This window comes from Nomascus leucogenys, chromosome 8 (assembly GCF_006542625.1).
Source record: "Nomascus leucogenys isolate Asia chromosome 8, Asia_NLE_v1, whole genome shotgun sequence".
Lineage (NCBI taxonomy): Eukaryota > Metazoa > Chordata > Mammalia > Primates > Hylobatidae > Nomascus > Nomascus leucogenys.
Window position 1 is genome coordinate 46,648,090 of NC_044388.1, and position 16,949 is coordinate 46,665,038.

Sequence of the window (16,949 nt, forward strand, 5' to 3'; positions counted from 1 at the left end):
AAAAAAAAAAAAAAACTTTCTTAGGACTCTTAGAAGGCCCCTTGCTCAGACTTCATATAAATGGAAAAAGTGGGTATTTATTTTTTAATATTTATAAATTGAAGACTTTTCAAAAAGTCAGTAAGTAAATTCAGACTGGGCGCAGTAGCTCATACCTGTAATCCCAGCACTTTGGGAGGCCGAGGAGAACAGATCACTTGAGGCCAGGAGTTCAAGACCAGCCTGGCCAACATGGCAAAACCCCATCTCTACTAAAAATACACCAGGTGTGGTGGTACGCCTGTAGTCCCAGCTACACGGGAGGCTGAGGCAGAGAATCGCTTTGAACCTGGTAGGTGGAGGCTGCAGTGAGCCAAGATCTTGGGTGACAGAGTGAGACTCCATGGGTGAGGGGGTGGAATAAGTGAATTCAAGTAAAAACCTGAAGTGTTAACATGGCTACAAAGTACGGTTAAGTCCTTTTCTATCAACAGGAAAATTTTTTCCAAACAAATATTATGAAATATCCTATAGGCATTTTACTTAAGAAGCCTATAAATTATAAAATCAGAGTTAAAATGGAATTTGTGATAGGACAAAAAGGGGTGTCTGGTTGAAGGTTTTTTTAAAGAAACTATAAGCATATGAATATGGAAGTCCAACCATGAGGCAACTGTGCCCAAACTAAATACCTCTCAATGAACAGGAATCAAAAGAAAAGAGTAACATTAAGCTGCGCCCTTACAATCTGGACATTTATTTGTTCACAACGTATTTCATTTAAAAAACGACAACAACAACAAAAAAAACCTTTTTATTTCATAAAGTATTTCATAAAAAGGTTTTTTTTTTTAAGTTTTGAATAAACCATATCTCTATAGCTCTAGGGCCGTCAAAAGTGCTAAACAGTGATATAATCAACATGACCTAATACTATTTTATTTCCTCCTTTCAATAAAGAGATATTTCAAGATATATTTAAGGCAAGTATTTTATCTTCTAGCTAGAGACTGGCAAATATGTATAAATGAACCACTTCACCATTCATGGATGCCTAGATATTGAAAACAACAATAAATCCATATTATTTAAGAATGTTAAGATGCCCAATCAGAAAGACTATCCTCCACCTTTTAAGGTGACAGTTCTCTTCCTACTTATACAACCTCAAAAACAAAGATCCAATTATTCTTTCATTTAACAAAGTAGATAAAATGTGCTTTCACTAACATACTTCTTTATATTCCCAGTTTGATTTCAGAAAGTATTTCTCACCTTTTGGCATACGGGTGAGTGGCGGATCACAACACTCCATGTGAAAACCTCGGTCACACGAATCACAAAAGAGCATGTTATCCTATTAGAAAAAAGAAAGGACAGTTTTGCTTAACCTTATGAAGCAGAAACATGTTACGATCATGACTGCATAAAACCCAGAAAGCTTCAGGGATCTTGAAAAAAGATCCACCGCCAGGCACGGTGGCTCACGCCTGTAATCCCAGCACTTTGGGAAGTAGAGGCGGGTGGATCATGAGGTCAGGAGTTTGAGAATAGCCTGACCAACATGGTGAAACCCTGTCCCTACTAAAAATACAAAAATTAGCCGGGCATGGTGGCATGTGCCTGTAATCCCAGCTACTCAGAAGGCTGAGGCAGTAGAACTGCTTGAACCAGAGAGGCAGAGGTTGCAGTGAGCCAAGATTGCGCCACTGCACTCCAGCCTCGGCGACAGAGTGAGACTCCTTCTCAAAAAAAAAAAAAAAAAAAAAAAAAAAAGAGATGAGTGACCACAGTATTAAAAGTTTCCTTAATTTGTATTAACTATGTAAATAGACAGAGTTAGCAAAAAGTTACGTTCCGGCCAATCTTTGATAAAGAGCTAAAGTTCCATTAGTATATCCAATAACCAGAAATAAGCTAACCCTGGTCTGCTTTAATAATGAGAAAAGGGCGACTTGTAATTAATATATCAACTGACCGTCCTAAATGAATGCCTCTGTACTACTCAAAGAATTTTGGGGAGTATTTCTTTAATGTGGTTTAGTCTCTCTGCAAATATATAATTAAGTGCTTTACAAATTACCTAGACATAATTGAAGTCTAAATTAGCAAGTATTCTAAACTAATGACATGCAGTTTAAAGAGACTACTGGCTATTCTAAATGCTACTGGACCAAGTGCCTGAAAAATAACCAGTCATACTTAGATGAAAATGCTGGTCGTACATTCTACTATTAAATGAAACACCCATATTAGAAGGCAAAGATACTCACTGCATTTTTGCCTTGATCTCGACAGGAGCTGCATGTTTTACACTCGATGCACTGCCACCGTAAGGCCTTCACTCGAACCGTTAGTTCAGGGGAAAACTTTAAACAGGATGGATGGCCTAATACGAGGGAGAACATTCACGAATGAAACAATCAAGAACTATTTTGCTACTGTACTAAAGAAATGATGTAGAAAAAGGCAATCATCTTAAATACAAAATACATATCAAACAAAGCAAGATGCTCCAGGAAGCCTGCCACACATTTCTCATCAGGACTTGGCACCACAATTCAGTTTTATTAATGTTAAAGAGAAGTTAGGACCCCTCCCCACAACTTGATTATAGAAAAACTTGACAAACTCCAAACTTTTATTAAGCCTACATCAAAGCATTATGTTCGTACATATCCGGTATATATATATATATACACACACACACACACACACACATATATGTTCATATATGAGAAATGGTCATATATGCATTACTGATATAATATACAAAAAAGCTGTTTACATTGATAATATCCTAGAAAATTGAGCTACATATATCAAGAAGAAGGATTTTATGTCTTAGTTTATACCCTTTTGTGCTGTCATTTTTTAAATGATAACGTGTTACTTTTGTAATTTAAAAAATACAGTTAGTCCCCTTATCTGCAGTTTTGCTTTCTAAGGCTTTAGTTACCCACAGTCAACTGCAGTGTGAAAATATTAAATAAGCAACTCCTAAGTTTTAAGCTGCACACTGTTCTGAGTAGCATAATGAGATCTGCTGTCCCAGCTGGGCTGCGATCACCCACACTGCATACACTACCCACTTGTTAGTCACTTAGTGGTTGTCTGGGTTATCAGACTGTTGCTGGTATCACCATGCTAGTGTTATTATCATGCTTGTGTTGGAGTCACCCTTATTTTACTTCATAATGGTCCCAAAGCACAAAACTAGTGATGGTGGCATGTTGTTATAATTGTTCTATTTTGTTATCTATTATTCTTAACCTCTTACTGTGCCTAATTTATAAATTAAACTTTATCATATGTATGTATGCACATGCACAGGGAAAAACATAGCACCATATACAGAGTTCGGTTTTATCCAAGGTTTCAGGCATCCACTGGAGGTCTTGAAACCTCCAAGAACAAGGGGGACTCCTGTATATAATAAAAATCCTATCACTTAAAGTGGGTTATCTGCTCACAATTTAAGGCATGCAAGCTAAAACTAAAACCAAAAGCAGTATTTCTACTGTGCTCAGAATGAATAGCAAGAGGAAAAAAATGCTTCCTCTTCCAAGAGTTAGTTATCAGTCTGATTCTCAAAAATTAACGGTAGCCAATTTCCCCTCAACTCTGAAGAGCGCTGTCCCTCTCCTCTAAAAGTTGGTTGTGCTTATTTTTCTTTGGTGAGAGAAAGGGCTTGTTAAATCTTCTCTCTTTTCTATTCCTAAAGGATTTTCTCTTTTATGAGATAGCAAGTTTATTATCAAAACATCAGTAACACTGAAGGAAAATCCAAGAGGTGTGAAAATTTCACCCATAATCCTATCATCCTAGAATAATAGCCATTTTTATGTTAGACTTTCCTGTTTAAACTAGCTGAAAGCTCTGCATGACTGTAATTTTAGCAAACATACAGTTTTTGTTTTATTTTATTTTAAATTTTATTTTAAGTAAACTTTATACTCCTTAAACTGATCATATTCCACTGATTGATACACTATAACCTGCATGACCATTTCCCTATTGTTAAATACTGAGACTACGGAACACTAAAATGAACTATTTAATGTTTACAGATTCTTTACTTCTTTTAATCCCTTAGAATGAATTCCTGAAAGTGGGATTGGTGAGTCAAATATATTAAACATTTTTATAGCTTGATATGCACTGCCAAAACATTTTCCAAAAACTATGATATAATATGAGTGCCACCAGCAAAAGAACAAGTGTTTTAGCACAATTACATGAGCTCTAGGTCTGTTATATTTCAATTGTGATTATTATAAACGCTATACAATGATACTTCACTGCTACTGTGGTATGTGTTCCTATTATTACTTGAGTAAAACACTTTTCATAGGCTCAACTATTAGTTTTCTTTCATACAAACTGCCAGTTCACAGGCTCTGCTCTTTGGACTTCATGCTTAGAAATGTAAACATGTTCTGTATACTTACATAGCTTTTGGCCCTTTGCCATATTTAAAGCAGTTATTTTCCCCCAAATTATTCTTGCTCTTTCTATTTTAAGTATGTTACTTTTTAATTTAGAAAATATCAACGTTCATGTATCCAGCTATGCCCATGCTGTTCTTCTTTGGCTATTGTGACAGCCAGTCTCCAGGCTGCTCCCTAGGCATTCTTGCCTCCTGCTAGTCATACTCTCACAGCTCCCTCTCATAATGAACTGGGTTGATCTGCATAACCAAGAAGATATTGCTGAAATAACACAGTGTGACTCTAAGGCCAGGTTATAAAACATACTGCAGATTTCACCTCACTCTCTCTCAGACACTCATCGGGGGAGGCCAGCTGCCACGTTGCAGGCATGCATGCAGCCCTGTGAAGATGTCCACATGGCATGGAACTGAAGCTTCTTGTCGACAGGCCCACTGCAGCAGCAACTTGCCAGCCAGGTAAATAAGCCATCATGGAAGCCTTCAGATGACTGCAGCACCAGTTAAAATCTTGGCAGCAACCTCATGAAAGATACCAAGTCAAAACCACCCAGATAAGCAACTCCCAAATTCCTGACCCACAGAAACAGTATGAAGTAAAAAATGTTTTGTTGCTTTAAGCTGCTAAGATTTAGAGTAATTTATTTCTGCAGTAACAGATAACTAGTAGTTAATTGTTCTACAATTTCTTTAAAAGTTACTGCTACAGGGGCTGGGCGCAGTGGCTCCTGCCTGTAATCCCAACACTTTGGGAGGCCAAGGCGGGAGGATCACGAGGTCAGGAGATCGAGACCATCCTGGCTAACACGGTGAAACCCCATCTCTACTAAAAATACAAAAAATTAGCCGGGCGTGGTGGTGGGCACCTGTAATCCCAGCTACTCCAGAGGCTGAGGCAGGAGAATGGCGTGAACCCAAGAGGCAGACCTTGCAGTGAGCCGAGATCACGCCACTGCACTCCAGCCTGGGCGACAGAATGAGACTGTCTCCAAAAAAAAAAAACAAAAAAACAAACAAACAACAACAAAAAAACAGTTATTGCTACAGTAATAGTTTTCAAATTATGCTCATCCTTAGCTTAGAGAGACGCAGAGACCACCTCAAATATAATGCTACTTAGATGGTAGGGCTGCAAACACAACACTTCCTCTCCTCCATTTCATTCCCACCCCACCTAGAACAACTCGTTCTATGTTTTATATATTTGGGTTTTAATTAGGGAATTTGGAAATAACTGCATTGTATGGCATGCCATTATATTTTCATCTAATCTTTTATGATTTATGGTTTATATTTAACTATGAAATCCATCCAGAGTTCATTCCGGTTTGTGATAGCACGCTGGATATGACTACCTAGCACTCAAGATCTGTTCTCACCTTCTACTACGCATAAAAACTGAAAAGCTAAAAAATCATACTTCTTAGACTCCTTTGCAGCTAGGCTCTAAGTTCTGACAAGTAGATGTGTTCTCCAGGGATATTTGAAAGGCAAAAACAAAGCAAAGATCATCCTCCTCCTAGTACTATTTTCTAATGATAAGCAAAGTCGTGGAAACAACCGTATCCACGCTTCTCCCTCGTGGATATCTAGAGCTATTGTAATGATGGCCAAACTTAGCACTTCAGCACCAACTACAGAGTGCAACTGTTGTGCAGTGGACTCCCCCCTGCTTCCACCTCTTCCAGATAGAGGCAGACACAGTATAACTCCTCAGATGGGTCAGTTCTGCAGTGACCCCAGAGTCAGTCCTTAAAGCCCAACCTCCAGCTTGCCTCTTCAGCCCTGACAACAATTTCACAAATACCTAATTCTTATATTTAACTTCCTTCCTCTTGAAGTATCTAGTGTGGTTTGTTTTCTGAATTAAATCATAGTTGTTATCACTATAAAACACTGAAAATTAAGGCAATGGTGAAAGATAATGCTGGTTTGCTAAGGCCTTCTTGTAAGTTCTTCTCTTTTTTTTTTTTTTTTTTTTTTTTTTTTTTTTAAGACAGAGTCTCTCTCTGTCGCCAGGCTGGAGTGCAGTGACGCCATCTCAGCTCACCACAACCTCTGCCTCCTGGATTCCAGCAATTATCCTGCCTCAGTCTCCTGAGTAGCTGTGACTACAGGTGCGCACCACCACACCCAGCTAATTTTTGTATTTTTAGTAGTGATGGGGTTTCACCATGTTGGCCAGGATGGTCTCGATCTCTTGACCTCATGATCTGCCCGCCTCGGCCTCCCAAAGTGCTGGGATTACAGGTGTGAGCCACCACGCCCGGCCGATCTTGTGAGTTCTTGAAATGTAGAGCAAGATTATCTCTGGAATTGGCAAATTAGGAGATTCTGCAAAATCTTTCTTAGGGCCTAGAATTTCACATTGCTCGCTAGACTGCAGTATCAACACTCTTTCCCAATGTGACATATGTAAGTTTCCATCAAGAAAAACAAATCTGTTATCATCCTGGTTCTATTCATCAAGCCCAAGGCATAAATCAAGAAAGACTAAGTAGCGATTATTAAAGAAACCAGCAATAACTTCAAACTGATTGCTGTGATTTAAGCAGATGTTAAATACCAAGATGTAAAGACCAAGAGGAAAAAATAAACCCACAGAAAGTGTTTTATATATATAAAAAAAAACTAAGACCTGATTTAAATTAACTGAATTACACATTTCAGCTATATATTCAAATCCCTCCCTAGTGCAGAAGCTCATCTCAGTTACCTAAAACCATTCAAATTAAAATACAGTCATGCACCACACAATGACGTTTCAATCAAATACAGCCCACATATGGCTGGGCGTGGTGGCTCACATCTGTAATCCCAGCACTTTGGGAGGCCAAGGCAGGTGGATCACCTGAGATCGGGAGTTTGAGACTGGCCTGGCCAATATGGTGAAACCTTGTCTCTATTAAAAATATAAAAATTAGCCAGGCATGGTGGCGGGCACCTGTAATCCCATCTACTCGGGAGGCTGAGGCAGGAAAATTGCTTGAACTCATGAGGCAGAGGTTGCAGCGAACCAAGATCGCGCCACTACACTCCAGCCTGGGTGACAGAGAAAGACTGTCTCAAAAACAACCAAAAAACCAGACCACATATGACTGTAGCCCAGTAAGGTCATACTACTGTATTTTTACTGTACCTTTTCTATATTTAGATATGTTTAGATACGCAAATATTCACCAGTGTTACAACTGCCTACAATATTCAGTACCGTACAGGTTTGAGCCTATGAGCAACAGACTACACCATATAACCCAGGTGTGTAGTAGGCCATCCCTCTTGGTTTGTCAGAACACTCGATGATGTTCACACAATGATGAAACTGCCTAAAGACATGTTTCTCAGAACTTATCCCCCATAATTAAAAGATGTACAACTATTAATTTCATAAGGATCAAGGATACAAACTCAAGTCAACATACTTTCCACTTGCCTTCATAACACATTTTAGAAGAAAAACAGAAGGAAATCACATACCACTGTTGCCACAGTCAGCACAGGAGATGAGTTCCTCTGGCTTCTTTTCTCGGTTTTGTTCTTTTGTACCAAGACAGAAACTACAGATGGGGATTGGTTCAGCAACCGGCTGTGAAGAAAAACACAATTCATTCCAGTACTAATACTTTTATTTAGTATTCCTACAAAGACATCAAAATTATAGTTTTAAATTCCTACCAGAGTAAGTTTAGGACAATTGTATTACTCTCCTAAATTCCAGCTAAGTAGGTGAGTTTTTACAAAGCCTGCTCTGGCTGGGCCTTTACAACTGGTCCTTGTTATGACCATTTAGAAACTTTACTCCAAAAAATCCTATCCCAGTCATGTTCATCATTTAGAACCTAAATGATACAGTGTGGATTTTAAAAAGCAAACCCTTAAGATTGAAAAATTCAACTGGAATAAGTTCAAGAAGACACAGTGTAAGCGCTGAAAAAGCATGTGATCTAGTACAAGAACAGTAAGATATATACAAGTAAACAGACACAGTAACTCCTCGGCAGAAGACATTAAGTGCTATAAGAGAGAAACAGTAAGTGTTTTCTAGCAGTACGAAAAAGAAATTCCAACTGTGGTGTGGAGGAAGGGAAAGGTTGAAAGGGGAAAACAACATGTATTAAGCACCAGTACTATGTTATGGGATCTTTAGAAACTTGTCCAAGGACAGTAGCTAACAAGTGTTAAGAGTGGTTTGTTTAATCTATGTTCCTCCTAAGAGTGATGGAGAGAAGGCAATAGAGGTAGTATAAGCAGAATAGACTTAGGTGTGCAGTCTGGTAAGGCCAATGCTTAAAGTACATAGTTTCTGCTATAAGGGAGGGGAAAAAAATAAAACAAAGCTAGATAAGTTCGTGAAGACTGCCACCGAAAGTAAAGAAGATAGACTCTCAAACTCATTAAAATATATACATTAAATATTTGCTTTTTATATATCAATTATACCTAAATACAGCTTTAAAACGAAAATAATTTTTTTTTTAAATTGGACTTTATCCTATAGGCAAGTTTACAGAACCAGGAGATAATCACTTGGAGAAAAATAATTATTGTAGCAATATCAAAGACAAACGGGGAAAACTCCAAAGATAGGTAAAACATTTAAACAGTGGTTACAATGATCTGGTGAAGACAAGATAAGAACTTGAACCAAAGCTAAGGAAATGAAATAGAAGAAATAGCAATGGGCTTAAAACCAGTTTTGAGAGTAGCAGAAAAAGAAAGTGAGTTAAATACGACTAAGGGAACTTAAAAGATAGTGACGCTGTCAACTGTGCACAGCAAGTCATTTTAAAGCAGAAAGTTTGGAGGAAAGCAATTTGGAGGAAACTGATGAGTTCCACTTTAAACGTGTTTAGTTGGAGGTACCCTCAGTCACCTCTCAACTGTTTATGCTAGGCACTGTGCAGGATGGCAATGGAAAGCCCTCAAGAAGCATTCATTCATTCGTTCATTCATTCATTCATTTGCTTGCTTCCCCAAGGACAAAGTATTGAGATGCTTTTAGTCTATGGGGAGAACAGATAAAGTACAATAAAATGTTTGTAGGTACTATGATAGAACTATAGTAATAGAAAACAGGAGGAAAGTGGGGAGGGAGGTACTCTCACAAAAGTACCCTTTGACTTAAGTTTTTCCAGAAGTATTTAATAGGCAGCCCCACCAGGTTCAAAAAGGTGTTCGAAAAGGTAGAAAATACAGAATCAGGTTTGGGAGGGGAAAGTGAGCTTAGTGTGGGGCTTACTGAGCTTAAAAATGCTTATGTAGCTGGGCGCAGTGGCTCACGCTTGTAATCCCAGCACTTTGGGAGGCCGAGGCGGGCGGATCACCTGAGGTCAGGAGTCTGAGACCAGCATGGCCAACATGGTGAAACCCTGTCTCTACTAAAAATACAAAAATTAGCCAGGCGTGGTGACGTGCACCTGTAATCCCAGCTACTCAGGAGACTGAGGCAGAAGAATTGCTTGAACCCGGGAGGTAGAGGTTGTAGTGAGCCGAGATCGCACCATTGCACTCCAGCCTGGGTGAAAAGAGCAAGACTCCATCTCGGAAAAATAACATAACATAACATAACATAACATAACATAACAACATAACATAACTAAAATAAAAAATAAAAAATACTTATGTAACATTCATGTAGCAATACCCACTGACAATATAATACAGGGAGATCTGAAATTTAAGACAGAGACTGGTCTGGATTTAAAAATCTAGAAGTCATATACATACAAAATGGCATTAAAGCCATCAGAATTGATGAGTTTTCTCATGGAGAAAGGTATGAAGAAGAGCTAAGGTGAGAACACTAATAATTAAGTGGCTGGCAGAGAATAAGCCAGAAAAGCAAACAGATTAATGAGAGTTGGGTGGAACACCAATATCAAAACATCCAACACAAACAAGCTAACAGTAGTGCTCAGCCAAGAGACTGAGATGAACGGCTAGTTGTCTTAATAATTATGGCTTAATCATAATTAAGACTACCACATCCTTTCCTCATAAAGGAGTATGAAAAAAGAACTGGGGAAGTAAGTCAGGAAAGACTTTATCCAGCAGTAAAAATCTGGGAAAAAAAAAAAAAAACCAACTCTAAAAAAGGCCTAGGAAGAAGGTAGAAGCCAGTCAGGAGATTTGAGCTTTATTCTGTAGCCTCTAAGGTACAACTGGGAGATTTTAGGCAGAGGAATAGTACAGCCAAGATTTAAATTTTAGAAAAGGCATTCTATAAGCAGTTAAAAATTGATTGCAAGGGATGTGATCTATAATCCAGGCCATGAGCAAAGGAGGACTGTATTAAGGCACTGAGCAAAGAAATGGACAAAAGAAGATAAAAGATATTAAAAGATAAAATTGTCAGGACTTGATGGCTAATTGCTTTGGGGAGGGAAGCATAGTAAGGAAGACAAGAGACTGGGAAGACAGCACTAAGAAAATGAAAAGGCAAGCCACAGAATGTAAGACAATAACGACAAATTTAACCAACAAATGGCCCATATCCAGCATAGATAAAGAACTTTTTACATTGCAGTAAGGAAGAGGCAGACAGTTCAACAGAGATGGCAAAGACTTCCACAGGTACTTTCCCACAGAAAATACGTGAATAACACATGAAAGGCCAACAAACATAAGGAAAGATGTTCAACCTCATTAGTCATCAAGAAAATAGACTTTTGAGAATGGCTAAAATTATGAAGACTAGTGATATTAAGGGTTGATTAAAAAGGGGAACAACGGCCAGGTGCGGTGGCTCACACCTGTAATCCCAGCACCTTGGCAGGCCAAGGCGGGCGGATCACAAGGTCAGGAGTTCAAGACCTGCCTGGCCAACATGGTGAAACCCCGTCTCTACTAAAAACACACAAAAAATTAGCTGGGCATGGTGGCGGGCACCTGTAATCCCAGCTAGTCAGGAGGCTGAGGCAGAAGAATCATTTGAACCTGGGAGGCAGAGGCTGCAGTGAACCGAGATTGTGCCATTGCACTCCAGCCTGGGCGACAGGGCGAGACTCCGTCTCAAAAAAAAAAAAAAAAAAAAAAAGAAAGAAAGAAAAGGTGGAACAACACATACACTGCTGACAGGAATATAAATATAAATTGACAAGACCAATTTGAAAATGTTGACATTATCTACTAAAATTGAACACGTCCATACCACATGATCCAGCACTTTCACTCCTAGCTATATACACAATTGAAGTACATATTCATAAAACATACACCAAAATGTTCAGAGCAGCATTACTCATAATAATACATTTATTCAAACAAAAATTACCCAAATAATTAAGTGGTTAAACAGATAAACTGTGCTGTGTTCATACAAGTAGAATGTTAAACAGTAATAAAAATAAACAAATGCTGCCAACAACATTGATGAATATCACAAACTATATTGAAAGAACAGACAAAAGAATACATCCTGTACATTTTTTTAATGTAATGTTCAAATATAGTTCTACATTGTTATGTCAGGAAAGTGGTTACCTTTGGAAAGGAAGGAAGCAGTAGTGAATTGTAAACAGACTTCTGAGGTTCTGGTAATGTTCTCTTTCAGGACCTGGATGGTGGTTTCATGGATGTTAATTATGTGTAGTTAAGGTGTACACTTATAATCTGTGCATTTTCTGTATGTATATTTTAATTAGAGAGTTAAATTTAAATTATTCAAAAATATAGTATAGGACCATGGTACCTTTGGAATATTCTTCAAGAAACATCAATACTGATCTGGACATTAAAGTTTGGAACTTAGGAAATAGGCTAAAGACGGACTGAAAAGATATCAACATGCAGGTGATAACTGACAGCACTCACTAAGCACATGGAGTGGGTAGAAAAGGGTAGAAAGTAAGAAGACGGGAGTACAGAAATGGGATAAAGACTGAGAGAAGCATACCAACATTTAGGAGCACCTGAGACAAAAAAGGAGACCACAAAGGAACAATCTAAGAGAAAACAGAAGCAAAAGAGGTAATGACACAAGAACTTCAACAAGTAGAGAGTAATCAATAATCAATTTTGGAAAGATAAAGTATCTACTGGAGCCTGGGCAACAAGCAAAACCCCATCTCTACAAAAAATACAAAAATTATCCAGGTATGGTGGTGAGCACCTGTAGTCCCAGCTACTTGAGAGGGTGAGGTGGGAGGATCGCTTGAGCCCAGGAGGTCAAGGCTGCGGTGAGCCATGATCATGCCACTGCACTCCAGCCTGGCAACAGAGCGAGACTCTGTCTTTAAAAAAAAAAAAAAAAAAAAGGTATTTACTAGATTCTGCAACTGAGAAATAGTTGAAGGCATCACTGTGAGAGAGCCCTTGTCAGTGAGAGAATAAGAACTAAAGTCACAGGACCAACAAACTGCCATGAACGGACGGAGAGAAGCCAAAAGGTAGCTAAAAAGAAATTGCAATAGGTTTTAATGTATTCTAGGTGTTCAAGATGGGAAAGACTAAACCCATTTAAATGTAGAAGAGAAGGCAAATGTACTAAAAGAGATTGGACCTATTAGAGGCAGTGAAAATCAAATTATGTGTCAACTCTTCTTCCTGGGCCTCTCTCCACTACACCATCTTTTATAAAACAGGGGTGAGAGTATGAAAAAGTCATTCTCCTCGAGGGATATGTACACAATTCAATGTAATGACCTATGAATGGTGGGTCACAGTACCAGGTTCACGTATAAAGCTCATTGTATCACTTTAGCAGTCTGGATAAAAAAAAGGAACAAAGTTGGGTTTAGAGCAATCACTGAAGAGAAGCCTACTTTAGGACAGGGAAGCTAGAGGGAAGACTGAGAACAGTATCACAACTCAAACTAAATTACCAAGATTAACATATTTAAGTATAGCAAAGTACTTGGGCAATCTGCTATACTTCTCAGGGACCGATTAGATCATTTTATTACTACTTAACGGAGCAAACATAAAAGGGAAAAAAAGGAGAAAGTCTGGAAAACAAATTATTGTTATTCTTCAGCATAGGAAACCCGTGTCTTCAAACATGTGTCTTTATCATCCAGAACAAGACAGTAAAGTTTCTAACTGCAAAAAAAATGGTATTCAAAATCATAACTAAGAAACCCCTAGCAAAATTGTCCCTCTATGTCCCTGTATGTTCCCTGCAATATTACTACTGTTAATACTTCTTTTATATATGATCAGTTTCACATTACTAGACTTTGTCTACCCCAAACCAAATTAGCTTCAGCCATTCAAACCTATTCATGAAAGTGAAGGGTGGAAGCATAGTGATTCAGACCAACTGGCTGTGTTGTTACTTAGAGCTGGATAGACAGTTTAACCAAATTATTCTAGCACTTATCAAATAATCCCAGTCTTAGACCGTGCTTACTCATGACACAAAACAATTTGCTGATTAGTGCCAATAATGACAAGTTTATACAATATTGATATTTACAGTGTGAAAATAAAGCTGAAGAGCAATTTGTTAAGCCAAATAAAGGCGTTATTCCAAACAGAGTCAAGCTGTATAAAAACAGTTTTCAGTCACACATGGCATGCTCCCCACTGAAGATGCATATTCTTTGGCCAAGCATAAAAATAATAAACTTTTCAGCTACCAAACCAAAGTGAATCCACAGAGATATACTATTACTGACAATGATCATGACATTTTAACTAAGTGATAATTTCAGTTTGTTTTTTAAGTGCAATTTGGGAAAGAGTAGTAGTACCTTGGGGGTTTAGTCATTTCAGCTGATGAGCTACAGCAACAAATGGTTTAAATAAATCATCTAGGTTAAGACACAGTCTGTTTTCTTTAATTTGTTGGTCAAATAGCACTGCTAATCAGTACACCATGATTTGTTTTACAATATGCCAAACTATATTGTTAAAAGCATTTAAAAATTATAACTCCAGGTCACTCTCATTCCCAAACTATTAATGAGCATGAAAACCAGTGAGGTAGGGCTAAAACTACATTGGGTTCACCATAAGATTTGAATCTGAAATGCACTAAGGTGGTTATAGGAAAAATAGAAGAGATATTCATAGTATTTTCCAAGTAAAACTCTACAAGCTGATTTCAATTGCTCTGCATCGCAAAGACAAAAACTACTGATAATCAGTGAATATAATTTTTAAAAATCTGTGCAGAGACAGAAAATATGCCATATATTTCTCTCAGACCTATCCAAGCTTCTTTCTTGTACCTTATTGTTCCCATGATCTATATAAAGTAAACCTGTTCCTACAACTAATAAAAGAAAAAAGGTTGTAGCAAATGACTTTACACACCATTAAACACAGCAGCCACGGTGAATCTGTTAAAAGGTAAATCAAAGCATGTCATTCAGCTGCCCCAAACTCTCCAGTCCAATTGCTTCCATCTCAGATTAAATGCCACATGAACTACAAGGTCCTGTGTGATCTGTACTCCTCTGCTTTCCCCCTCAGTTACCTCCCTGACCTCATCTTCTATTGCTCTCTCCCTCTACACTCCACTCCAGGTTCCTTGCTTAGGTTTTCAAGGCAGTGGTTACAGGCACAGGGCCTTTGCATCTGCTTTCCTTCTATATCTAGAATGTTCGTCCCTAGATCTTTCAGATCTCTACTCTGGAAGTCACCTTCTCAGCAAGGCTTTTTTTGAATACCCCATCTAGCATTTCAAAGCAACCCACCAACCCCAATAATTCACAAGTTCCTTCTCTGCTTTGTTTTTTCCCCTTAACCCTTTTTACTAATTAACATGTGTGTATGTATATCTTATTATTTATTCTTAACTAAATGTAACTTCTATGAAGACTCTGATTTTCACCTGTTTTTTAGGACCATATTCTTACTACTAAAAACAATGCCTAGGCCGGGCGTGGTGGCTCACACCTGTAATCCCAGCACTTTGGGAGGCTGAGGCAGGTGGATCACGAGGTCAGGAGTTCAAGAGCAGCCTGGCCAACCTAGTGAAACCACGTCTCTACTAAAAATACAAAAATTAGCCGGGCATGGTGGCGGGCGCCTGTAATCCCAGTTATTCAGGAGGCTGAGGCAGGAGAATCGCTTGGACCCAGGAGGCGGAGATTGCAGTGAGCCAAGATCGTGCCACTGCACTCCAGCCTGGGCAACAAGAGTGAGACTCCATCTCAAAAAAAAATAAAAATAAAAATAAAAATAAAAACAATGCCTAGTATATAGAAGTCACTCAGTAAGTATTGCTGAATAATTAATTGAATTACCTTGTAGAACTAGACATAATAAGAGTACCTTACATAGAAAGAACAATGAGTTGGGTATGAGCCTGATAAAAAGCCATGTGCAGTGCAGTAATAATCACAGTAGTACAGAAATGCTCTACTGTTTACAAAGCAATCTCACAAAGTGATTTCATAGCCGTAACTAAGTAAGATTTCTGCCACAGCAACTCAAAAGCAGAGAGAGACTTGTGGCAGAGGGCACCAATATTTTGTACCTTGTGTCATCGGTTGCCCTGCATCTCCTTAAGCACCATGTTGAGATCTCTATAATAATCACCAGATGGCAGTATTGAGGCAAACACAGGGTGGATGATTCGGTAACAAGTAGGCATTCTGACTTGAACTTTTAAAAACAGGAACAGTAAAAATTTTGCCCAATGCTCTCTGTTGAAGTTTATACCATGAAAGAATTTTTAATCATAAACATTTAGAATATCTTAAATAATGATATTTTCTAGATATACAGATATATCATCTGAGATATTCCCATCTTAAAGTCCAATTTTCATTTCTTTCTTTTTTGAGACGGAGTTTTGCTCTTGTTGCCCAGGTTGGAGTGCAATGAGGTGATCTCGGCTCACTGCAACCTCCACCTCCTGGTTCAAACGATTCTCCTGCCTCAGCCTCTCGAGTAGCTGGGATTACAGGCATACGCCACCACACTCGGCTAATTTTGTATCTTTAGTTGAGACGGGGTTTCACTAGGTTGGTCAGGCTGGTCTCGAACTCTTAACCACAGGTGATCCACCCACCTTGGCCTCCCAGATTGCTGGGATTACAGGAGTGAGCCACCACGCCCGGTCCCAATTTTCATTTCTTTCTCCTAATACTGTCTTTAATTTTTTAAAGGCCATAAACCTTATCTCTATTTTCTAATATCTTCTGAGGAACTCAAATCTAACTTTGTCTCTATTCTTAAACACTGACAAAAAGAACAGTCAAGAACCTGTTTTATTATACGCAATTATTTCTAGTTAAGACTGAATTGAATGATAAATTCTATAATTTGTCGCCACTGAAATTTTCATGGAAAAAAACTGCACTTGTAAACTCAAACTCATAACTTTGGAAACCTCTAAGAGATTACTTCATAAGCAATCAGGCAATACAGGTATGTGGTTTCTAAAAGCTACAAAATTTCTCAAGTTTTACAGCCACTGGAAATTACTGAGACACACTGACATAGCCAATTAAAAGAGTATGGAAGAAATACATATATAATTCATGTAGTACTCCCTATAACACTCAAACATGCACTAAGCAACAAAAAAAGAATAATGAGCACATCCTTCCACAGACTTGAATACAAA

The 16,949-nt window shown here is 38.3% G+C and overlaps 1 protein-coding gene across 3 annotated transcripts in view; it reads right to left on the reverse strand.

The window, feature by feature from the left end:
- Window positions 1-16,949, reverse strand: part of KAT6A (lysine acetyltransferase 6A) — a 121,382-nt gene that overhangs the window by 47,355 nt on the left and 57,078 nt on the right. For all 3 annotated transcript variants that reach the window (XM_030817183.1, XM_030817181.1, XM_030817182.1), the window contains 3 exons: window positions 7,907-8,015; window positions 2,253-2,368; window positions 1,255-1,336 (listed from right to left, as the gene is read on the reverse strand). In XM_030817183.1, coding sequence (XP_030673043.1) covers window positions 1,255-1,336; window positions 2,253-2,368; window positions 7,907-8,015 — 307 coding nt within the window. The remainder of the gene's footprint in view (window positions 1-1,254; window positions 1,337-2,252; window positions 2,369-7,906; window positions 8,016-16,949) is intronic.